Here is a 24,916-nt window from a genome sequence, read left to right on the forward strand (position 1 = left end):
AAATGGTATCTGCCAGGGATCAATTTGTTCTGGGCCTTAGATTCCTAATCATATGGAGAGTTGTCAAGAGCCAAACCCATCAATTAAGCCAGCTTGAACATGAATACAAGCTTATATACCCAGAATGTAGAAGAAAATAAGCCCGAGCCTAATGAAATTCAGGCATTGGGCCACAGGAAAACCATATCCTGCTTCTCTTTTCTATTCCCATTTGGAGTCTGTTTTCATAAGAATTTTATTTCACATTCATAAAAAGAACTTTTAGAGTAACATGATGCTTTTCCTCATAAGCAACCCCGCCAGGGTGTGTGTTTAAGTACACATATTAGAATTCCATTTTACAGATGAGGAAATTGAGACTTAGGTTAATATGACTAACAAGGCTGACTAGAATTACATAGCCAGAATTCAAAGTCACGTCTCTGATTCCAAGTTCATTTTTTCTTTAATGCTACACTATTGATGCCTCTCAGGGAAGACTTTGGAGCATGTGCCCCTATGTCTATTTATGATCCTGTCTGTCCTTTGTTGGCCTATTGGCTTTAGGGAGCAGGAAGAAGATGGAAAGAGTTTATGACAGAATCTTTGAACCATATAATAATCAGAACTAGAAAAGACTTGAACTCAGAGCTCCCAATTCTTGTCCATGATCTTTCTATGACAACCATAGGAATTCTGCTAATGTCCTACATTGATGGGGACTTTGCTACCCAACAAGTATGATTTTGACATGAAAATAGAAGCTAGTAAGAATTTGGACTAGCATCTTGGTAGTCTGGAGAGTCTACAAATCAGGGCTTGATTTATTGTTTGCTAATTGTCTAGACTTAAGAAAGTGATGGAGAAAATGTTTGTAATGCAGCTTAAACTTTGAAGTATGTCCTGCATAACTTAAAAAATATATATCTTGATTCCAAAATGCTATCCACATGCAGAGAAGGAATTATGGAGTCTGAATGCAGATTGAAGCATATTATTTTAACTTTTTTTTTTAATCCTTTATGGCTTTTCTCTTTTGTTTTGTTTCTTATTTAATAATACAACTAATATGAAAATATGTTTCCATGATTATACATGTTTGACTTATATTAAATTGCTTGCCGTCTTGGGATGGGGAAAGAAAGGAGAAAAATTCGGAACTTAAAATAGTATAAAAATGAATGTTGAAAACTATTTTTACATGTTTATAGAAAAAAATAAAATACTTTTTACAAATATATTTATATCATAAGAGCCAATTGTTAAGTATGTACCAACAGATCCCTGGTCAGAACATCTGCCCATTCCAAACTGGCTACACTCAATCAAGGCTGGGGTAAGACCCAACCTGTAAGGGCCTGCTGTCTGGGACAATGTATCCCTGTGCTGGGGCCCAGGTGAGCTCATTCCAGAGAGCGTGCAAACACGCCCAAGAGCAGGCTACAGTCTTTATGGCCCTGAGCGATGGATGGGAGGGGTGATTGGGCTGCAGCTTTCTCAGTTGGGTGTGAGGAAGGGGGGTGGGAGAAAGAAAAAAGGAGGGAGGAGGTAAGATTGTGGATCTTGAATAGAGTAATCATGTGGTGACCACAGTTATGGGTCTGCCACATGCAAACCAGAAGAATAATTCACAGATGTGCTGTGTGGTATGTTGGAGGGGAGGGATAGGAAGCAGGTGTGTTCCTTAACTGTCACCAAGGTGTGACACACACTGTCACCAAGCTGATGGTAAATACTTAAGCCAGCTGGAAAAGTAGCTATCACATAAAGTCACTGAACCATTTAGAAGTTAGTTTTGTATTGTCTATTTTTTTGGCACAGAGTAACACTGATGCCCATGACCCAATGCCAGAGCCTCACCTTGCTCAACTTAAGCAGACATCAGCCAGTTCTCCGGAGGTTTTGTGACTTAGAAATAGAATCAACTTAAAAAGACCCATGGAGGGTCAGAGATAATACCCAGCAGCCCTGCGAATTTCTGGTATTTGTGGCTGAGATTTGGCATATAGTCCCTGTTCCTCTCTTCTTACCACCCATGCTTTCCCATGTTTTTCTCAAAATCTGAGCATTTACTTCCTCAGATACTTAGGGATCATTTGAACCCCTCATTTGACAGATAAGTCAACTGGGCTCAGAAAAACTCAGCTACACCTAAGGGTCACCCAGATGGTAACTTTAAGAGTTTCATAGATTTAAAACTAAAAAAGATATCCCATTCAGCCTCATCATTTGACAAGAATTTGAACTCAGGTCCTCTTGATTTCTCATTGCAGATTTTTGCAAAATATTGCAAATATTTACCTTCTTCCACCCTCAACAGAGAACAAGATTTAGAACTCATGTCTCTCATCTCCCTACCCAAAACCCTGACACCTAGTAAGCACTTAAAAAATGGTTGTCCTTGCATCCATGCTGATTGTGTTGGAAACCTGCACCTTTTTAATAGAAAAGGTTTCTCTTTTAATTTCTCCCGAAATCTTTGCCTCTTCTTGACCAAAATCCTTACATACAGAGAAATTGATCTCTGATGATAGGATTCTAGAAATGAAGATCATATTATCAGGAGGGGAGCCTTCCTTATACTTCTCTAATCATCTCATATTAGTAGTCACCTACCTACCTTTTTCATGCATAAGAATGACTTTTTCTTTTTTTCAGTAGGATAACTGAAGCTAGTAGCCCCTGTACTCTAATAATAATAAAAAATTTAAAAATAGTTTTTTAAAAACTATTTTTAAAATAGCAATCATTTATATAGCCCTTTAAGACTTTGTAAGGCCCTTTATAGATATTATATCATTTTATAACAACCTTAATATAAACTTGCTATTATTATCCCAAATCAAAGATTAAGTCACTTTTCCAGGATCACATAGCTGGTAAATGTCTAGGATTACATTTGAATTCAGGTCTTATTAACTTCTGGATTCGGTACTTTCATCACTCTTTGTACAGTCCTGGATAGGAGAGCAGAAAACTCTCATTGGGATTGGACTTCTTAACCTGGAGGCCATCAGCTTGGTTTTTCTAATATTTTGAAAACTATTTCAGTAGAATTGGTTTCCTTCATAATCTCAAGTATTTTGCTTTTTGAATTCAAGAACATTATTCTGAAAAGGGTCTATAGACTTTAGACCACCAAAGGGGTCTGGAATACATTAAAAAGGTTAAATACTTATTCTTGTCAAACCCTCTTGATTTATACTATAGGAAACTGAGGCTCAGATAAGGAAAAGGAGTTTACTGAGCTAATAGTATGCTAGTAAATGAGGCAGTACTTAATGTTTTCTGACTTCAAGCACAGAGCCCTTTATATTCCATGATACTGTAATTAATAGACTAATGAGTCTCTGAAGGGGATCTGAGGGAAGTCGTTCTTGGTCCTAGCTGAACTTAAATGGGAGAATGTGGACACTGGGCTCTATCTAATTGCATATACAAGTCTGGGGCTGAAGAAACTATGCTACCATTCTGATGAAGAGTAAGTTTTCAAGCCCTCAGCAAGTTAAATTCTTATGAAAAGTGAGGAAACTAGGCTAGGAGCTGTGGAGAAATAGACTTTGAGTTTGTGTTGTGGAAGCCAAGCCTCATCATAAGGTCAAAGATAAGAAGTTATTTGTTCTTCCTACCATAAGTCTAAAGGACACGGCCTCTGCCCCTGATGAGATGGCAGGTGAATTCAGAGGACAGATAAACCTGAATGGGAAAGCCAGTAGCTCGGAACTGCCCAGCCCTTGGTCAAGTCAGCTGTGAGCAAGAATCCATTAGCTGAGCCAGAGAGGATCAAGCTTCCTCCAGCCAGGTGTTGAGATAGTGAAGTTACTTGGCCAGAGTAGTTCTTGTACTTATTTCTTTTTATAAGTGCACATATTTTTAATGCCAGGAAATTCTTTTCTTGAATTAATTCCAATACTATATATATTATTTGGGGGAAAAAAGGGGGAAGAATTCCTACCAAATTCCTTTTCTAACACAGATACGGTGCTGATACTTAAACCAGGAAAGGACAAAGCAGAGAAAGAAAATTATAGACCAATTTTCCTAATGAATATTGATGTAGAAATCTTAAATAAAATATTAGCAAAGAGATTACAGCAACTTGTCACCAGGGTCATAATAATTTTATATAATAATAATAATAATGACCAAGTGGGATTTATATCAGGAATGTAGGGTTGATTCAATATCAGGAAAGCTATCAATATAATTGACCATATCAATAACAAAATTAACAACAAACATATAATTATCTCCATAGATGCAGAAAAAGCATTTGACAAAATACAGTACCTATTCCTAATAAAAACATTAGAGAGCATAAAAAATAAATGGAGTTTTCCTTAAAATGATAATTAGTATCTATCTAAAACCATCAGCAAGTATTATTTGTAATGGGGATAAACTAGAAGCATTCCCAAGAAATTCTATTCTCCATGGCATCAAGATGCATATCTGACAGTAAAGGCTCAAAACCTACAGTATGTTATCAAAATCAAGGAGTTCAACTTTCAAATTTCAAATATGAAAATATCTTGTTCCATCTTTTTCTTGCTCCTCAGACCATTTATTGAGAAAGTCTCAGCTTTCCATACAGAAGAAGGCTTTCCATCTTCTTCTAAGATCTTGAGGCAAGCTCAACTTGGGCTCACCATACTCAAAGTCTCTACTTGAGCTCACTGTGTGACATTGGGCAAGTGAATTCTCCCTTTCTGAACATTGTTTGACGAAAGACGCCCTTTTTGTGACAGGAAAGAGGGAATTATGAGGGTGGAATATAAACATTGTCAGATGTGTTCACTGTGTAGCAGCTGGTTTTCGCTTGTTTTTCTTTGTTATCCCAAAAAAAGTTTCCAGAAATTAACAATGATATAAACAGAATGCATCAACAATATAAACATTGTCAGATGTGTTCACTATGTAACAGCTGGTTTTTGCTTGTTTTACTTTATTACCAAAAAAAGTTTCCAGAAATTACAATGAATAATGCAGAACAATGCATCAACAAAAGTTGTTTAGCAAAAATAGCTAGGTATGGTGGTATCTGCTTATAATTCCTGCTACTGGGAAAGTTGAGGCTGCTAATACTGGGAGTTCTGAGCTGTATTAGGGCCATTTCAGGCCCATGTTTAAGTCTGGCATGAATAGGATCAATCTCTGTAATCAGAGGGCCACCAGATTGCCTTAGGGGAGAGATAAACCAGACCAGAGTGGGAAAATGGAGTAGCTTAAAGCTTCCATAGTGATCATCTTTGGGATAGGACTTGTGAATAAGTCACTGTTTCTATCCTAGGGAGACCCAATCTCAAAAATAATAACATAAAATTGGGGGGCTTCAAATGGATGTTAAGTCTTTTCTTGGGTCTTTTTCAGATCTGACATTCGATTCTTGTCCCCACAGCAGGGATTTCTGGGGAAATTAGTTACAGTTAAGGTAGTAAGATAAGGGAGAAAGCCCTGACCTAGACCACATTCAAAACTGCACCAACTCTGATGGGTTTGGGCACATTGTTGTGCTTCAAATGGATGGGGATCTCACTCTGCCGGCCTCTCCCCTGACAGGTGATTGCTGTAGTCATGGACATGTTCACAGATGTTGATATCTTCAAGGACCTGCTGGATGCTGGTTTCAAGAGGAAGGTGGCTGTGTATATTATTGTGGATGAAGCCAATGTGAAGCATTTCTTGCACATGTGTGAGCGAGCCCAGATGCACACAGGACACCTGAAGGTAAGGTTGAGCTGCCTGTAGCATTTGGATCAGAAGCTGAAGAACCTTATTTTTATTATTTATTTTTTTCCCCTGAGGCAATTGGGTGAAATGATTTGCTCACACAGCTCGGAAGTGTTAAGTGTTTGAGATCACATTTGAACTCAGGTCTTCCCGACTTTAGGGCTGGTGCTCTACCCACTGCACCACCTAGCTGCCCCTGAAGAGTCTTATCTTGCAAATGACAGTCAAAGAATATTGCCTCCGATTAGCTTCCTATGCCTGGCTCTTGGGAGGATGTGAAGAAGTGTAAGACATTGCCCCTAGCCTCATGGGATTTCCAGGAGAGTTGTAAACATGACACTCCCACATGTGGAAAAGATAACCAACATCTAGGCAGAATGATGGATGCTGAATGAGGGAATGCTAGAGGGCTCAGAGAAAGACGTTTCTGTGAGCTGTGATGGCCTGAGAAGATAAGATTTAAGCTGAGCTTAGAAGTATGCATAGGATTTGACAAGGTAGAAGAGAAAAAAAGAACATTTCTGGGATCAGGAGCAGCATGAAAGGTACTGAAGGATTTTCAAGGAAACTGAGGCTACTAGCCTACTGGAGTGGGGGGGTTTGGAATCAGATGTGGAAGGTCAGGCTGAAGAATATAGAAAAAGCTAGCTGTGTGACTTTGGGCAAGTTACTTAACCCCAATTACCTCAGCCAAAAAAAAAAAGAATATAGAAAAAGGCAATGGAAAGATTAGATCAGAGAACTAGGATCTAGTTAGAATTTTTCCATTAATTGCATATATGACCATGAACAAATCACTTCCGTTCTCTGAGGTTCAATTTCTTCCTCTGTAAAATGAATGTTGAACTAAATTATCTTTAAGGTCTTTCCCAGGCCCAACATTTTATGATTTTGTTAATTTTCTCCTTTAAGTAATAGTGAGAAATCAATTAATCAGATTTTCACTGAGTCCCTGGTATATGCCAGACACTGTCCTAGGGGATCTAGCAGAAGGAAGAAAAGCCCTGGGGAGTAGAAAGGGAAGGAGGAATTCTTTCCAGAAAGTCACAGAGAAAGGCCTAGACCCTAATCCAAATGCCAGAACTTTGAATTAATTAACCTGAATAACCTCAAAAGCATGAACAAGGTTTCAGAAATAAGAGAGACTCCAGACATACCTAGTTAACAAGCTACCAAGCTCCAACGCCTGTAATTTAAGTGCATTTTTTCCAAGTGTAATTTTTTTTTCCCCCACTCCCAAGCCCGAGCCCTTTCAAGTGGCTTAAGTGAAGCAGGAAAGGATATTTTTTCTGAGTTTGCAGATTCCATTGTGCTTGGATCTGACCAACTGGTAGGCTGGCTTCTTATATTCCCTTACTTTGTTCCTTCTGACCTTTATGCCTGTCCTCCATGTAATTATCAAAAAGAAAATAATATCAAAGTTGGAAGACAATCATTTAGAGACTGTCTAATCTAACTTTGTCATTATATAGATAAAGAAATTAAACTATAGAAGAATCATCATGGTATAGTGGAAAACCAGTGACCTGGGCATTTGAGAGGCCTGGCATTTGATCCTGGCTCTGTCACTGACTCATTGAATGACTTCTCAGGTCATTTCATTTCTCCTGAACCACAAGATTCTCTATCTCAAAAAATTAAGAGGTTCAAAAAAGTTGGTACTAAACACTCTAAAAAATTCTCTGATTCTATTCTAAGTCATGAACCCAAGGCCACCTAGCTAAATATTGCTATTGATTATATTACTTTAATAATAATTTATCATGTTATCAATACATTATCATAAATCAACAAATAATTTATCATAAAATAATAAATTTTAACTAATGACTATCACCTATATAATATTTTAAGGTTTACAAACCCATTATCTCATTTAATTCTCACAACAATTTTGTGAGTTAGATTATGCAAATATTATTATCCCCATTTACTAGGCCTAGAAAGAAACCTATGAATTGGAGAGGGCAAATTAGGTTATAAGAGAAGGAAAGCATTCTTATATAGGAAAGACGCTTGTTAACTGTAAGGAAGAACTTTGGCCATGGGTGAAGAGAGCAAGTCAACATCTCAATACTCTTTATGAGAGCAAGCCAGAAAGTATTAAAACTTTGCTTTTGGATTAATTCTATTCCACTGGTACTTAAAATATGTCAGTTACCTGCAAAGAGACAGTAGCTTTGCCTTCAAGAACTTTGCATTTTAATGGGACTTCATTTTTCAAGAACATCTTCAAGGTTTTCCAAAGAAACTGCAGGATTGATGGTGTTAATGGGTTAGTGATCTGAGTATGAGCTGTGAGCGTTTCCTATAGGGTTTTCTTTAAAAATAATTTATTTGTTTGCTTTTCTCAAATAGATAAATCTCTCCATTACTCACCATTCTATCTCCTGAAAGCTAGCTTGATCCATCTAAAAACCCTGCAATAACTTGTAAATTTTTTTTATCCATATTTCTAGACAACTAGATTGAATAGAACACTATAACTAGAGTTAGGAAGACTGGAATTTAAATCCCGCCTCAGACACTTATTAGTTGTGTGATCCTGAGCATATAAACTCTATTTGCCTCAGTTTCCTCAGCTATAAAAAGGGGAAAATATTAGCATTTACTTCCCAGGATTATTGTAAGGATAAAATGAGATGATATTTGTAAAATGCTTTGCAAATCTTAGAGCACTGTCTAAATGCTAGCTATTATAATTATTATTAGCCAAGCCTTGTAATCAGTGCAACCAAGGGAGGTTTCTGTAATAAGAAAAGCTTTTATTACATTATAAAAACACCTGTGAGTCCCTGATAACCCCAGAGGAGCCAGATTTAAGGTATAACTCACCACTCAAAAGAGAATGTTTGAGCCTTCATTTAAATAAATCTGGTATGCTATCCCTGTTCAAGACTTCTCATCCTACCCAGCTATGACCTGATCTTTCCCTGATTTCTTTTGGAGTAACTATAACTGCTTAAAGAAGATCACTTACAAAGGACAGTCAGAGAAATTGGAGGTAACAGGACTAGGATGCAGGGAACTCCATTCAACAGAATGCAAGTATATATAAACACCAAGAGTGTAGTGGGGATGTCAAGGTGCTCATTATGTCTTGGCCCTCTAATTTGTCCAGCCCTTGTTTTTCCATTTAGTAAGGAGGCTACTCAAATCTGGACAAATACCACTGTGGCTTTTTCTTCTCTGCGGAGGTGGCAGAAGAGTTTTAGAATGAAAAAGCTTGGGTATTTGTATACCATAAACATCTATGTCTGTAAGAGAAACATATGTAGTATGCATTGAAAAACAGTGACATGATTAGAAACTGATCACCAGTGGACACCCTATGAATTCTTGGAAGGAAAGGAGACAACATATGCTAAATCTGCTTCTAGTCCATTTCTCCATCATCCTCTTGGTGCTTTTGCCACCTGAATCTCCAGGGTGGTATTAAAACTGAAAGAGACCCTAGACCTCAGTTCAAATTCCATTTCTGATGCTTACTACCTGTGTGATTTTGGACTAATCATTTAAATTCCCTGGACCCAGTTTTTTCTTTTTTTTTATTGTAGCAAGTTTATTTTTATACACATTACTTTATGAGTCATTTGGGAGAGAAATCAGAACAAAAGTGAAAAACCATGGGAGAGACTAAAAAAACAAAAAAAAAGAAGTGAACATAGCATGTATTGATGTATATTCAGTCTACTTCATTCTTTTGGATGCAGATGACTATCTGTTCAAAGTCTGTTGCGATTACTTTGGATCACTGAACTGCTGAGAAAAACCAAGTCTTTCATAATTGATCATCGCATATTCTTGCTGTTATTGTGTATAATGTATTCTTGGTTGTACTTGTTTCACTCAGCATCAGTTCATGTAAATCTTTCCAAGCCTTTCTGTAATCAGCTTGCTCATCATTTTTAATAGAACAATAATAGTCCATTACCTTCATGTACCATAATTTGTTCAGCCATTCCCTAATGGGCATCCACTCCTTTTCCAATTCTTTGCTACCACAAAAAGAGCTACTACAAACATTTTTGCACATGTGGTAGACCCAGCTTTTTCAACTATTAAAAGGCAGGGTGGAGTAGATGGTGTCTAAGGTCTCTTGCAGCTCTAAGTGTGGTAAATAGAAGACATGAAGATTCAGGCTCGGAGAGAGCTAGAAAGAGAATTCTGGTTGGCTCCCATTCTTTGGGGATGTTCACTACCCAGTTCTTAAACTATTGTTTGTGACCCTATATGGTGTCTCCTAACTGAATGTGGGGATCATGAAATTATGATTTATTATTAGTAAATGTTTGATTTGTATACCTATTTTATATAGTTGTATACCAGGGTCACATAAAGATTTCTCAGACAAAAAGAGGTTGAGTAGAAAAAGTTTAAGAAGCTCTGCACTATACCACAAAGGCATTTCTAAAAGATGATTTCTCCTCACATCTCATCCCCTTCCCCAAACAGCCTGACATTATTCCTCAAGCTCCTACAGGCCCAGTTCCAGTGAGTTGTCACTTCTACCTGAGGCCCTGCCCTGACTGCCCTGCTCGGAGCTGGCCAGCTCCTGGGTCCCTCCCTTCCCTCAGGTGGGCATAGGCCAGAGCTTGTCCTGAAGAGGCTTTTCCTTGCAATTTCCTCTCTTGTTAATCCTTTGGCTGTTCCCTATTCTCATTCATTAAGCAAGTCTATATCATGCCCCTGGGTGTGGTGGGAGATCCAAGCCAGGGGGTGGGCCAGTCCCACACAAGCTTCTGATCTAATTAGAAGTGAAGGGGAGGGAAGGAACAAGATACACACTTGGGGGAAAAAAAGACTAGATAGGCCGTACGTGATCAAGTGCTCAAGAGGGTAGCAGAGGCTGTAAGTAAATAGAAATGGGTGCTGCAACAAAAGGAAGCAGATTTTGATTTGGGACCTAAAGGACAAGTAACGTTTAGATGGGTGGTGAGGACATTCCAGGTAAGGAGAACTTCGTGAAGGGCATGCACCCTTCGTGAAGGGTGAAGGACAGTGAGAAGGGAGCACAGAGTTCACAACAGAACTCAGACTGAGGAGTCTGGACTTTAGCCTGTAGACTGCTGGGAAGCTGGGAAGGCACATGCTATCCCAGCTTATTCCCAGTTCTGGAGTTCTGGCTCAGGAAAGTTGCTGTCAACTCTCCCCATTGCAGGCTGTTGACAAGAGAGCGTAGATGGAATCTTTAATGAGAAATGCTTCCTGAGATTTGTCACAGGTTGAATTACTTACTAATGAAGGCAGTTTGTGACTCTGAGACAGTGAGGTTGGAAGGGAGACCCACTGAAGGCCTGTAGCAATATTGGCCCTTCCTGGACCGTGGAATTGTGCTAGTTTTGAACTCTGCCTTGTTAGGACCCACAATAAACTAACATGGAAACTCTAACCTTTTGTAAATCAAGAACAGCCAATGCTTTATAATGACTTACTTTACGACTGGATAATTCCTACATTTTCTGTTAATGATTTAGAGCAGAGTCAAATTATTTCTGGATCAAAATTTTCAGTGCTGTTGAAGTTAGGATTAGAAGAATTTAGTAATCCCCGAATCCCTATTACATCTTTAGAGGCACAGTGGAAAGATTGCTAGACTTGGAATGAAGAAACCTGGTTAGAATCCTGTCTCAGGAATTTAGCTATGAGACTTTAGGAAAATCATTTCACTTTTTTGGAGTCTTATTTTAAAAATTGGTGTGGAAATTCTTGCCCTGCATTCTTTAAAATGTCATTGTGGGAAAAGTATTTTAAAGCTTTGTATAATTGTGAGCTGTTATCATTGTTTAAAAAAATCCTCATGATACCTCTTGGAGGTAGACTGGGCTGGATTTATTCCTATTTCACAAATGATGAAATTGAAACCCAGAATGATGAAGGTGACTTGTCCAGGATCACCAAGACTAGAATCTAGGGTTCTAAATTAAAATGTAGCCCTGAAGTTTCAAGTAATTCTCTGTAGTTTGGCTCATACACAACTTTCTTCCTGAGTTCTGTCTCAATTGATTGAGCTCCCCAGCTTTATCTGCTATGAATAAGCTCTACTACATGGTTTTGTGCTCTATTATAGAAGGGCCTTTCTGTCCCCAATAGTAGGTTAGGAACCAGATGAAGCCCTGATGCCTGGGAGTCAGCCATCAGAGGCCAGAAATGCCAGTAACTTGATTAGCTAGAATAAAACAAAATAAAATATCCATGTCAATCTTTTACAGCTAAACTGGAAAAACTGGTAACTGTCCAATTCAGGAAAATATTACCAAGCCTAAATTGTGGCTACATAGTTCTGATTTTTTTTTTTTTTTTTTTTTTTTTTTTTTACACTTTGATAGTCTTGGGAATGAGAATGTAAGGCAGGTTTGTCCCTGTAGAGCAATGAGACCACTATGTTATTCAGATTGACAGTGTAGTTAGTCAATTCAAGTCTGTTTTTCAGCCCCAAGGACTTTTACTTTCCAGACTCCTGACTCTGGCCTGTTGTTGCAGCATAGCATTCATCTGGATTCTTCTGGTTCTCCTCTCTGGACTTTGAAGCAACCCTCTCGGCAAAGTTAGCCTGACTTTGAACTTTTCCAGCAAAAGCATAATGTGACCAAATATTTCAGTCATAGTTGCCATGCTGAAACACCCGCAACTGTCTCTTTTTCCTCTATCTTTTTAAACAGAGATTATCTTAGGATCTAAAAAGCCATTTCCCCCAACCTCCCATTTAAAAAAGAGGAATCAGAAGCCCCCAAAAAATTCTCTCTTTGTAAGCCGAGCTTCAGGGTCTTCACCTCTCCCAGACATTCTGTTTCAGTGTTTCTTTGGGTCTGCTTTTGTCTCTCCTTGGCTTCCTTCCCTAAGAAGCTATCTTCTTCGGAATCTTAGACTTTAAATGTTAGAGCCAAAAGAGTTCATAGAGAACATCTAATCCAATCCTTATGCTTTATTGTGGAGAAAACCAAGATTCAGAGTACCATCCAATAAATCAGTATCAGGGCTAGAATCTCAGCATTTTAATTTGTAGCCCACAATTGTTTTTTTAATTTCACCTTATTATTTGTGTCTCCCTTCTGCTGAGTTCTGTCAAAGGAAAATAAGACTATGCCAGAAGTGCTTTTGAGTGCAGAGGCATGTATGAGGATAGAGGAACTAGAAAGCTGTCTGCTGCTGTCATTGGTTCAGACCATTTCTGAAACAGTAGAACACCTTTGAGGAACCATGTGGCCAATCTAGTCACAGAAACAAATTAAGGTCTGGCTCACCTTCAGTCTGCCTGCACGGTAACTTTCATCACACTGGTTTTCCTCTCAATTCAACAGATATTTATTAAATTCCTACTATGTGCCAAGAACCGTGCTAAGAGCGAGTAATACAAAGATAAAAATTATGTTCTCAGGCAGTTTATATAGTCTTCTCCCTGCTTCTGTATGGTATCAACCAGGGGTCCTCAAACTTTTTAAATAAGGGGCCAGTTCACTGTCCCTCAGACTGTTGGAGGGCCAAACTATAGTAAAAACAAAAGTTTTGTTTTGTGGGCCTTTAAATAAAGAAAATTCATAGCCCTGGGTGAGGGGGATAAACATCCTCAGCTGCTGCATCTGGCCTGCTGGCTGTAGTTTGAGGACCTCTGGTATAGACATTGCAGCAAGGAGCACCCCTGGATAGAGATCTTTTTTTCTGTCTCTGATACCATTTCCTGCATGTGGTCCCTTTGATACTATTATATTTGACATCCTTAAAAAAAACAAATGTTATCCATAAAAGGAAATGAGTTCCTTCCCCCATAGCACTATGATAAGAACCTGAATCACAGGCTTAGGATACATTAAATCAGGGTCTAACAGGTTTGGCTTATCTATTGCTAAGTCCATACTGCAGCCTAGAGAAAATATTGTGCCTGAGGTTAATTGTGTCATGAAGGATATGCAGACTCACTTCCTTTAGTTGTCATTCAGTCATTTTTCAGTTGTGTCCTGCTCCTCCTGATCTCATTTGGGATTTTCTTGGCAAAGATACTGGGACTGTTTGCCATTTTCTTTTACACTTCATTTTACAGATGAAGAAACTGAGGCAAACAGGGTCAAGTGACTTGCCCAGGTTCACACATTAAATAAGCGTCTGAGGCCATATTTGAACTCAAGAAGAGAAGTCTTCCTGACTCTCAACCTGGCATTCTCCACTGTGCTGCTTAGCTGCCCCACTTCCCCCAAACCCCAGTCTAATTGTTGAAAGTTGATGCTTTGTTTATTAACTATGTGACCTTTGAAAAGCTTTCTAATCTTCAATTTCCCCATTTGTCAAGAGGAGATAACAATTATAGCCTTGTCTACTGGCAAGGATCTTGTGAGAACAAATGGAGAAAGGGATGTGCCAGCTTTTTATAAACAGTAAACTTTGTAAACTGTACAAATGTGAGTTTGTAGGATGGTGATGGTGATGATGATGTCAGGGATACTCCCTGTCCTAGGAAGAAGGAACAAAAATGGGGACAGCAGCATGAATGGCTAGATGCTTTTCCCCAGAGCCAAGACCATCTCTTGAAACAAAATCATCCAGGCTTTGATGACTGATAGTCTGGCCATTGTAAGCCCTGTGTCTGAGGGAACGGTTAATCTCCAACTTCAGTCATCTGCTCCCTCCTGCTTAGTTGTTCCTGTCAAAAAAAAAAAAAACCCTTTCAGCCCAGATTTCTGTTGTGTCCCCATTTCAAGTTCCTAGTATTCCCTAGGGGGATGTCAGGTGAGGAGAGGAATCACCTTCTGATTTATCCAGTTGGGTTCCTGGGAAGATAAAGTGGAAGGGAGCCATGGGCAATATGTGAAGGGAATTGGGTGGTCTCTGCTCAGTATTGTCAGTGGGCTTTTCATCATTTATAAGCCATACTGATTTCTGGTCTGTGAGAGTAAGCCTAATATCTCCCACTGTGTGCCCTTTAAAACATGGACAAAGCTTTGCATTTAAATATCCTGAGTAAAAGAGCTTTGAGCATAACATTGGCAGAAGTAACTGGCTCCAGGAAAACTCTAGTCAGTATTAAATCAAAATCTCTTAGCTTAAATCCAATAGACTTGTGATAAAAAGTGCCATCTGCATCTAGAGAGAGAACTATGGAATATGAATGTGGATCAAAGCATAGTATTTCCACTTTTTTTGTTGTTGTTTGTTTTTTTTCTTGGCTTTTTTTTTTCACTTTTGATTTGATTTTTATTGCACAGCATGATGAATATGGAAATGTGTTTAGAAAAATTACACATGTTGAGCCTATATCAGATTTCTTGCTGTCTTGGGGAGGGAGAGAGAGGCGGGGAGAAAAATTTAAAACACAGGGTTTACAAAGGTAAATGTTGCAAACTATCTTTACATGTATTTGGAAAAACAAAATACTATTAAAAAAAATCTCTGTGTAAAAACATGTTGGTAGGAATTTAACTTGAAGAGAAGACATCCATTTCAGAAGTATTTCTGTTTTTCAATGTTCCCCTTAAGAAATGGTTACTAGAGTTTAACATATTACTCTTCTTGTGAGAGATTTTCTCTCTTTAATTTTGATGCCTATACTTTAATCCCTCTTGTCTGTTTTTCCTAAATTCACAGGAATATTCAGATCTCATAAAGTATTATCTAATGTTAGTCTAGAGGTAAAATGTACATAGGCTAACTCAACAGGGGACAGACAATGTGGCTTAGCATCAGAACTCAGAAACAACATCCTAGATTTCTTTTCAGTGAGTGAATAAAATTTATTAAGTGTATACTATAGGCCAGATAGTGTACTACACTTTAGGAATACAAATAAAAGGCAAAAAACAGCCTCTGCCCTCAAGAAACTGAAATTTTTATGGGGGAGACACTATCTACATAAAAAGGCACATTAAAGTTAGACAGAAGGCAGAATCAGCGTGGAGGACTATGAAAAGTCCTGGGTAGAGGGTTGGGTTTGATCTCAATCACTGAAGAAAGCCAGGGTTTTTTCAAGGTAAAGATAAGGAGGAAGAATATCCTAAACATAGGAATCAGTATGCATTAAGTCATAAGAATGGAGTGTTGTGTTTAAGGAACACCAAGGTGACTGTGGCAGGATTGAAGAATTCATGGATGAAAGTAATGTATAAAACAAGCAGAAAGATGGGAAAGTGTTAATTAACAAACATAGGAGGATGGAGAGAGTTGGGTATGGGGGAAGGGGTGTCAAAGTGATAATATTGCCAGACTTAGGCTTTAGGCGAATCACTTTGGTAGATGGCTAGAGGCTGGAGTGGAGTGAGAAGATTCTTGAGATAAAAAGACCAATTAGAAGGCTATTTTAATAGTTTAGGGATTGTGATATATAGTAATATCTATGTAAGTGGAGAAAAGTGGGTTTTTATTTTTTAACTTTTCATAAATATTTGCGGAGACAGTTTGGGTTACGTGACTTGTCCAAGATCACATAGCTAGTGTCTGAGTCCACATTTGAATTCAAATCCTCCTGACTCCACTACTGATGGTCTATCTCCTGCACCACCTTGCTGCTCTCTGATGTGGTTTCTTTAAATAAAGACTTATAGCTAGGACCTAGAGGTCCAGCAGAAATTATAATTGGGCCTCCCCATCCTTGTCACTGTCCCTCCTCACCTTCCTTTCATTGTATAAGTGTGTCCTCTTTTTTTGGACATCTCTAGGACTAGAGATCTGAGTCATTTATAAAAGACGGCCTCAAATCAACTTGGCTTTCTGAAGGAGAGCAATTAGAATTTAGCTTTTAAGATTTTCTGAAAATATTTTACACAGTATGGGTAGATCTATGTGAAACCCTTTTGGTAATTTTATAATCTTGGCTATGGCTTGAGGAAATCATCGACCTAGGGCCTTACCCACGAAGCCTTAAACCTTTTTAGAGATCTAAACTGGTGATTCTTAGAACTTTTCAGTGAGGTATCACAGTCCAACTTCATAAATGGGGAAACTAAAATATCAATTGGAGAATTAACACCAGTCACAATGTAAACTGAGAAGTTAAAAAGGATGTCTGAATTTAGAGCTTAATCCTGTGATTCCTACTAAGCCACATTGTCTGTCCCCTGTTGAGTTAGCCCATCTACACTTTACCTCTGGACCATTAACATCAGATAATATTTTATGAGATCCTGCTTATGATATAGTTAGGTGAATGATCAAAAAATGTCATTTTAGTTGGGCAAAAAGAATGTTTGGTTCATAGTTTATTTTTTAAAAAACATCTAGCGTTGGTCCCTGTTCATACTGGTTCAGGTTCGGTAAAATATTGGGGTTCACTTTAGGAAATTGGCAAATTGACGTAAGTCATTTTGGTTTGGAGCAAGCAAAACTGGCTCAAGCTCTTGATCCAAAGTGATTTAGAATACTGAACTAGACCCTCAAAGAAGACATGTTCTAAAAGAAACAGGTGTGACTCGGGACAAAATGAAGACTGCATATTTAGCATGTGGCCAACTTGCATAAAGGGCATGTGTAGCTATCTCTTTGCCCTTGTACTAACTATCTTAGGTGGTCTAGATCATAGCCTTCATCCTTGAAATAAGGAGTCCATTTATGGTTTTACAGATTTAGGCAACTCCCAGGGAAGGAAATTCCCTGTCATATCAATAATTTAGAAAGTTGCCTATAAGAATGGAGTCAAATTCAAATAGAAATGGATCCCCAAAAGTCCCCTATTGGCTTAGAAAATCATGAATGAACATTATTTATGTTGCTTTTGCTTTTTGTTTTGCTAAACATTTTCCAATTATGTTTTAATCTGGTTTAGAGGGATGCCCAGAGTTAGCACCTTTGATCTAGAGCAGAAGTTTAAGTGATTTGCTCAAAAAAGTGAGAAAGACCAAGCCCAAACACCTTCCCATTTTGCCAGTGATCAGCTCTACACAAGTTCTCTCTTTTTTTAAAATTTGTTTTTAGTGGAGATTCCAGACCTGCCTGACTTTAAAGCCAGTTAGCCACCATAATGCAACCACTAAGTTGTCTAAAACCAGAACTAAATAAGGTTCTGGTAGACAGTGGCCCCAAGCTATTTCTGAGTAGCATGAACATAATAGGTGTGGAGAAAATATCATTTAGGAGTTAGGCAATCTGGACTTTTTTTCCCAGCCACCTGCTCTGTTAATGAGAAGCCTAGCTGGGTCCTTGCATACACCTCTGTGCAATTAGATGTGGCCCCACCTTCAGCCAGATGGAGATGATTCTACTAGTTCAGCCCTTCAAACCCTGCAGAGGAAGACGAAGCCCACACATGTCTGATAATAGTTGGAAGGGGGTGGTTCTTGTCACATTTCCTTCCTGCCTTTTCCTGTCACAAATACCATCGTCTGATACAGTGTCTCATTGTTTCAAAAAGTGCATAGGTTGACCAGTGAGCTATTTTCTTTCTTTCTTTTTCTCTTGGGGTGGGGGTGGGAGGGAGGACGGGGAGAGCCTTAGCAGAGTTAGCTACTTTTCTTCTTATACTTTCCTTGGATATCTTTTGGTTGGTTCCCTTGGCAGTTCATCATTCTACCATTTTTTTTCCCATGATAGGATCTCCTCACTGGAAAGAAATGCTATGTTTTCTTTTTTTTCTTTCTTTCCTTTTCTTCCTTTTCCCCTTCCATTCTTTCTTTCCCCCCTCCCTCCTTCTCTTTCTCTTTTCCTCCTCTCTCTTCCTAAGCTCAGCTCCAAACTGTCCTGCTTCCTGACAGCTTGGGTGTTCTTTCATAGGACAGATATTCAAGAAATGACAGACAAATGCTGAACATGTTCTGTGGTTATAACAGTGGTAGCAACACACGTCTGGCAAATCCTTCCCAGATCTGCTTTGTTCCTACTTCCAGTCCCAAGTGTGGTTCCATGACTGGTACAAAGTTACAAATGCCAATTGCCTCAGGAGAAAATCAACTTCCTGCTCTGTATGCTCAATGTCAGGGAGGCATATGAGCTCAGGAATAAAGGGTACACTTATCTCCATGTCTCTTACAGGGCTAGGTCATGATACTCTGGGTGTCCCTCATAGAATCCTCTCAGAAATGTGCTGGAAGTGTTTGAGGGGACTGAAGAGAAGAGTCCTGGACAGATCTCCTGGATCTGCTAAGATTTTCTGATATTCCTCATTCCATCCTTGGTTCTGTCTATTAGGCCACACTACCCCTTGGCAACTAACACAGCACATTTTCTTGCATGTAATAAATAACTGATAATTGTTAAATTAAGTTAAAATACATTATAAGTATTTGATAGTAAGACATTTTAGCAAGTGAATATGTAGCTGTCTTTGAACTATTTGAAGTACTTGTTGTCTGGGAAGAAGAATTAGGATTGTTCTGCTTAGTCTCAAAGAGCAGAACTGCAAGAAGAGCATAAGGATATAAGGAACATTTACCCAATTGCAGCTATGCCGAAGTCAGGTGAGTTGCTTTAGAAAGTAGTGAATTTTTTCTCACTTGAGACCATCAGACAACTTGGATTTGTTGTTTAGGCAGGGTTTGCAATCACCAGCCTCTGAGATCCTTCCAGCTCTGAGATTCTGTGATGTCCACAGGAGAATAATCAGGATGGGAAGGATCCAGAATTCATGTCATTTGAATATCATTTGAAATAGCTTGACACAATGCCTAACCTATAGATAGGTGCTTAGTAAATGTCTATTGATTAATTGATTGAACTTGAAACATTTAACTTGGAGAAGGGAAGACTTAGGGAATGCATGTTAGCTGGTCACCTCTGTATAGTTAGTTCTCAGTGACAGAGCGAGGGCCAAAAGTAGAACTAACAGGAGGGTAGATTTTATAACTAGAGTTGACTGACAATGAAAAATGCCTTCCTTCTGCACTTACAAGCTTAGAGAGCAGAGACTTGTATTCTAGTTCATCTTAGCATCCTGAGCATAGAGTACAATACTTTGTATATGGTAAACACCTAAATCATGTTTGTTGAATTAAATTATTGAACTGAAATAGTAAGTTCCATGTCATAGGAGTTATTTGAGCAGAGTTTGATGGCCTTCCACACATTGGTGATGCTATAAATGATATTCTTATACTGGACTCAGTGATTTTGAAGATTTTTTTCTAACTTTGAGACTCTGCTTCAACGACACCACAAGAAAGCCCACCTCCTCCAGGACTAGTCCCACTCCTTCATGTTTAGAAGAGCTCTAGAGGAGCCTAGGATGAGCTATTGATCAATGATGACATTATTCTCTTTCTCTTTCACTATCCCAGGAAATCAAGAGATGATACTTCAGCTTTGAAACTAGTCCTGTTACTCTTGCATCCCCTCCAGAACCTGGCAACAGCTATTTTCAACCAAAAAAAAAAGGGCTTATATTATGTCTGAAACAAATCACAGGAGCCTTTGATGGTCATGCCATTCTATCCCCTAACACACTTGTGTTTCAAGGTCCCTGCAGCCTCATAGGCATGTAATAAATGCTTGATGATTGATTGATTTTGCCAGTGGGTATCCTTCATAGAAAAAGGGCATTAAGAATGCACACAAATCCCAACAGGGAGGCTTTAGTTGGGTTCTGTATTTTGGTTCTGTTATATTTAGCTGCTGTCAGATTCCCCTAAACAGGGACCAATATACTGACCTTCTTTTCCTAGGCAGTAATGAAAGGTAGCTAGCTTCTCCCCAAAAGTAACTGCATTTCAGTCCTGGGAGTGATCACAGCTACTTGTTCTTTGTGATTGATAGCATGTGAAAGATTTTTTCAGGTGACTTCCTTGCCTTTTGCCAAGATTCTTGCAGTTCTCTCTAACTTAAATGGCACAATCATGGATCTGATTTCAAAGCCTGCCTCATTAAAGTTTCCTCCTCTCTAAAAAGCACCTACAGAATACAATTGTTTTGAGTATCAAATGCAATAATATATTATGTTTGCTCTTAAATCATTATGATTTTGAAAGGGCTTATCCAAGGAGCTATTGAACCAGCTGTGGGGGTTCCGATCCTTTCTTTCTTTCTGCTTGCATATACAGAAGACAGCATAAACAGATACACCTGGAAAGTAGGAGGTCCAAGAAGAGTGGGATGTGGGCAGAGTTCCCACTGAAAATGTGCCGTCTTCCCTAAGAACAACATCTTATTCTCTGCTTTTCAAAAAATCATGGAATATAACGAGGCAAGGGATTAGCTATAGGATGTGAAATCCAGAATGCTATTAGGTACATGTTGGCAGAGCTTCATGTTAGCATCACCTCAAACTCCCAGGATTTGATGAAGGCTATTAATCTTGGAGCCTAAAGTATTTGTGCCATACTTGGGGGAGATAAAGTCATGTGGGTGACATGATGGAATTGAAAGAACTAAGAATCTCAAAACCTGAGATCATCTAGTCTTTGCTCTTCAATACCTACCATCTTTGTTATCTTGTCATATCACCTTGTTTCCTTCTCCCTAAAACAAGGGAGGTAAAGTAAATGATTTTAAATGTCCCTTTCATGTAATACTATGTTAGTGTATGTTCCTCATTGGATACTCTCTAGATTAATTAAATTAGAGGTCTGATTAAAGAAAAGATACATAATTCTTTGCGTGAACATTCTATTTTTCTGAAGTTAAGACCCACTTTTGTGCTATTATTACCTTGAATTTACAGATGAGCAAACTGAGGCTGAACAGAGTTTAAGTGACTTGTCCAGCATCACACAGCCAATAAGTGTCTGAGACAGGCTTTGAACTCAAGTCCATGATTGTATCTTTTAAGATAGAGATAACTTTTTAGAAATTGTATGAGAAACCAGAGAAAAAGTTATCAAAAGGCAAGATTATTTGGTTATCTGAAAGAGTTCCTTGCATGCTTTCAACCATGAGTGGCAGTATGAAAACCAGGCCTCAGACAATTTAAGTGGATTTATCTGTGCTGTGATGGTGGAGGACTGATAGAGAAGGGGTGCATACCCAGCTGAGAAAATATCTATGCATCGTCACCCCTGAAGACCTGGGACTGGAAGGAACTTGTTGAAATCTACAGGGAACCCAGTAGCTTCATTTTAGCTGCCAAATATGAGCAAACTTGACATTGTAATGATTTGCAGGGATCTCATAAGGACTTTTCTTTAGTATTGCTTGCCTCCTCTTTCCTCTTCACCCTAATAAGGACTGAAATAGCCCTCCAGTAGACAACAGAAAAATAGACTAATCAAAGGATTTATTACCCACAGTAAGGGTATACCATTGTATCCTACTCTTGACTTATCCTTCAAAGTCCACCTCAAATGTCAACTCTCACATCTGCCCAACTGGAAGTAATTTCCACTACCCACCTTATGTACCTATCACAGCCTCATTTGTATTGTATTACATTGTATTACATATCTGTTTTGTATTACTCTGTACACATACGTTAGTCTCCTTGATTGATTGTATGCTCTTTGAGGACAGAAAATCTTTCTCAGTGCTGTAGATTTGTGTATGTATTGTTGGGAAAACAGTGTTTTACTTTACTTCAGGATTGCCAAGTTGTTGCAGTATATGGACATGATATTAATGCAATGGATTATGTATCTTTTTATTAAAATCAGAACTCTGATTTCATTAATACAGGGAACTTCCAGTGAGAAACTTACACTAACATGATATTGCATATAGTAGGTACTTAATAATTTTTTTTTAATGAGTGAATAAAGGAATGAACACACGAATAAAGAATGAATCTGTCCTTGATTAACTTGAGAATTGACATTTTCCTTTTGGGGGTTGTATTCTCCCAAAAGGAAAATGTATTCTAGGTGCAAAAACTTAAACAAGGGAAACAGAAAACAATGCAGGAATTGAAAAGATAGATCTGTGTGAGCTGTAATGAAGAAGGAAGATACCAACTCTTGAACAGAATCTTGAAGGATGGGAAAACTTTAGATAAATAGAAGAAAGGGAAAACATTCTGTATTGAAAGACCACTAATAACAAAAGGCCTGAGGTGGGAATAAACATTGATGCTTTAGCTTGTCTAAAACAGAGGATGAATATCAGGCAGCAGAAGACAAGATCTGAAAGGCAACATGCTCTGGTGGATAAATTACTGGAATAAAAGTCAAGAAAATCCAAGTTTAAATCCCATCTCTGATACCATTCAGGGAATCCATGAGCAAGTCATTTAACCATATCTATAAAGTGAGGATAATAATACCTTTAGCATCTGCCTTCATTCTTATGAAATACAAATGAAATCATATGGACCAACCACATAGATATCAGTTAGTATAATAATAATCATTATTATTATTGGAGAGTGGCAGTGTGGAATATTGATAGAGAGCTGATCTTGTCATCAATCAGCATGTATTTATTAAGCACTCCTATGCACCAGCCCCTGTGTTAGGTACAAGCAATTCAAATGCAAAAATGAAATGGACCCAAAGTGCTTTACAAATATATTATTTGATCCTCACAACAATTTTAGGAGCTTAGTTCTATTATTATTATTATCCCCATTTTACAGATGAGGAAACTGAGGCGTAAGGGACTTGTCCAGGGTCATACAGCTACTAATTAGGCAAAGCTTGTACTTAGTTCTTCCTGATTCCAGTACTCTATTCACTGCTTCATGTAACTTCACCAATGAAATTACAAGTCCAGAAAAAAAAAAAATGATGTTAGAGTGGTAGTTCAGAGTGAGACTTGTAGAGGGCCTTGAATGCCAAGTAAAGGATTTGTATTTTGTCCATTGAAGAGCTTTTCTATGTTGGAACCAGAGGAGTATTGTTACCTCAGAGTTGTTTTAATTTGCATTTCTCTAACCAATAGTGATTTAGAGCATTTTTTCATGTAACTATAGATAACTTTAATTTCATCATCTGAAAATTATCTGTTTGTATCCTTTGACCCTTTATCAGTTGGGGAATGTGTTCTTATAAATTTGACACAGTTCTTTATATATTTTAGAAATGAGATCTTTATCAGAAATACTGGCTGTAAAGATTTTTTCCCAGCTTTGTACTACAATTTTAACCTAGTTTTTGTTGATTTTGTTTGCAAAACCTTTTTAATTTAATGTAATTAAAGTTGTTCATTTTACCTTTCATAATGTTCTCTAGTTCTTTCTTCTTTGGTCATAAATTCTTCTCTTCTCCAAAGATCTGATAGGTAAATTATTACTTGTTCTCTTGATTTATTTATAGTATCATCCTTTATGCCCAAATCATTTTGATCTTATTTTGGTGTGAGGTGTGAGATGTAGGTCTATGCCAGTAAGGAGTAACATTGTTGAAGAGGAATCAGAAACAAATTAACATAGCCGTATACCCAGGCTGGATTGGCAAGGGAGATCCTGGAGGCAGAGAAGTCAGCTAAGAGGCCATTGAGGTAGTCTAGGTAAGAATTGAGAAGGCCCGTGGACTATGTTTCTTCTATTACGATGTTTGATGCTGTTCATATAACAATTGTGCCAATTGATCAAAACTAGAAACCTTTTTTTGACTACCTGGCTGAGGCAGAAAGTAACAGGCAGAAGAGCTTTTGAATAAGGGATTGACAGCTTAGTTTCTATGCTGTTACTTGCTGCTTTTCAAAGCACTTTCATACCAATTCTTTAAATTGACTTGAAGACTTTTGGGACCAACCAGGTAACCTTTAATTCACCATCTCAGTTTCTCTTTTTTTCCCCCCACAGAATCTCAGAGTCCGGAGCATTGGAGGAACGGAATTTTTCACACGTTCAGCTACCAAGTTCAAGGGAGCCCTGGCTCAGAAATTCATGTTTGTGGATGGTGACCGAGCAATGTGTGGCTCCTACAGGTGATTCTTCCTGAGTGATATTTCCTCCAATTCTTCGAGCCCATTTCTCACAGAGCTAGTTTTTCAAAACTATAGAAATGTGAGAGGGGCTGTGAAGATTAGCATTGGGGGCGGGAGTGTCTGTTGACAAGGAGCTTGGGCTGGGATAGATGAGCTCTCCCATGTCATAGCGACTCCTCCTTCCTCCTTCCCTTACCCCAGTTCTTTCAGCTTGAGCCCTGGCACCATGCTCTCATTGTACTTTTAATCTGGTCTTGCAACACTCCAGACATTCCTATCCTGGGAAAGTCTTAATTAAGGCATCCCTATTACTCAAAGTTGCTGATGTCTGAGCTCCTCCAGCCAAGCCTGGCTGGCTCATTAACACCATCTCCAGACATTGATTCTTGTTTTGTGCTGATCCCACATCTTCTTAGGAGCCCACCTTCTGTCATCATCTGCACCCCATGTCTGGGATATGGAATATGGATGCCCATACTCAAGAGTTCTCCCAGATCAGTAA

General features: G+C 38.5%; 2 protein-coding genes across 2 annotated transcripts in view; one reads left to right on the forward strand and one right to left on the reverse strand.

Annotated features, from left to right (window-relative positions):
* SLC5A10 (solute carrier family 5 member 10) overlaps positions 1 to 24,916 on the reverse strand; it is a 176,224-nt gene that overhangs the window by 70,992 nt on the left and 80,316 nt on the right. The window lies entirely within an intron of this gene.
* The window catches only part of FAM83G (family with sequence similarity 83 member G), a 60,185-nt gene that overhangs the window by 25,885 nt on the left and 9,384 nt on the right, over positions 1 to 24,916 (forward strand). Inside the window, exons 3-4 of the mRNA XM_012542660.3 lie at positions 5,539 to 5,706; positions 24,290 to 24,414. Coding sequence (XP_012398114.2) covers positions 5,539 to 5,706; positions 24,290 to 24,414 — 293 coding nt within the window. The remainder of the gene's footprint in view (positions 1 to 5,538; positions 5,707 to 24,289; positions 24,415 to 24,916) is intronic.

The sequence above is a fragment of the Sarcophilus harrisii genome, chromosome 1, assembly GCF_902635505.1.
Source record: "Sarcophilus harrisii chromosome 1, mSarHar1.11, whole genome shotgun sequence".
In the NCBI taxonomy this organism is placed as follows: Eukaryota; Metazoa; Chordata; class Mammalia; order Dasyuromorphia; family Dasyuridae; genus Sarcophilus; species Sarcophilus harrisii.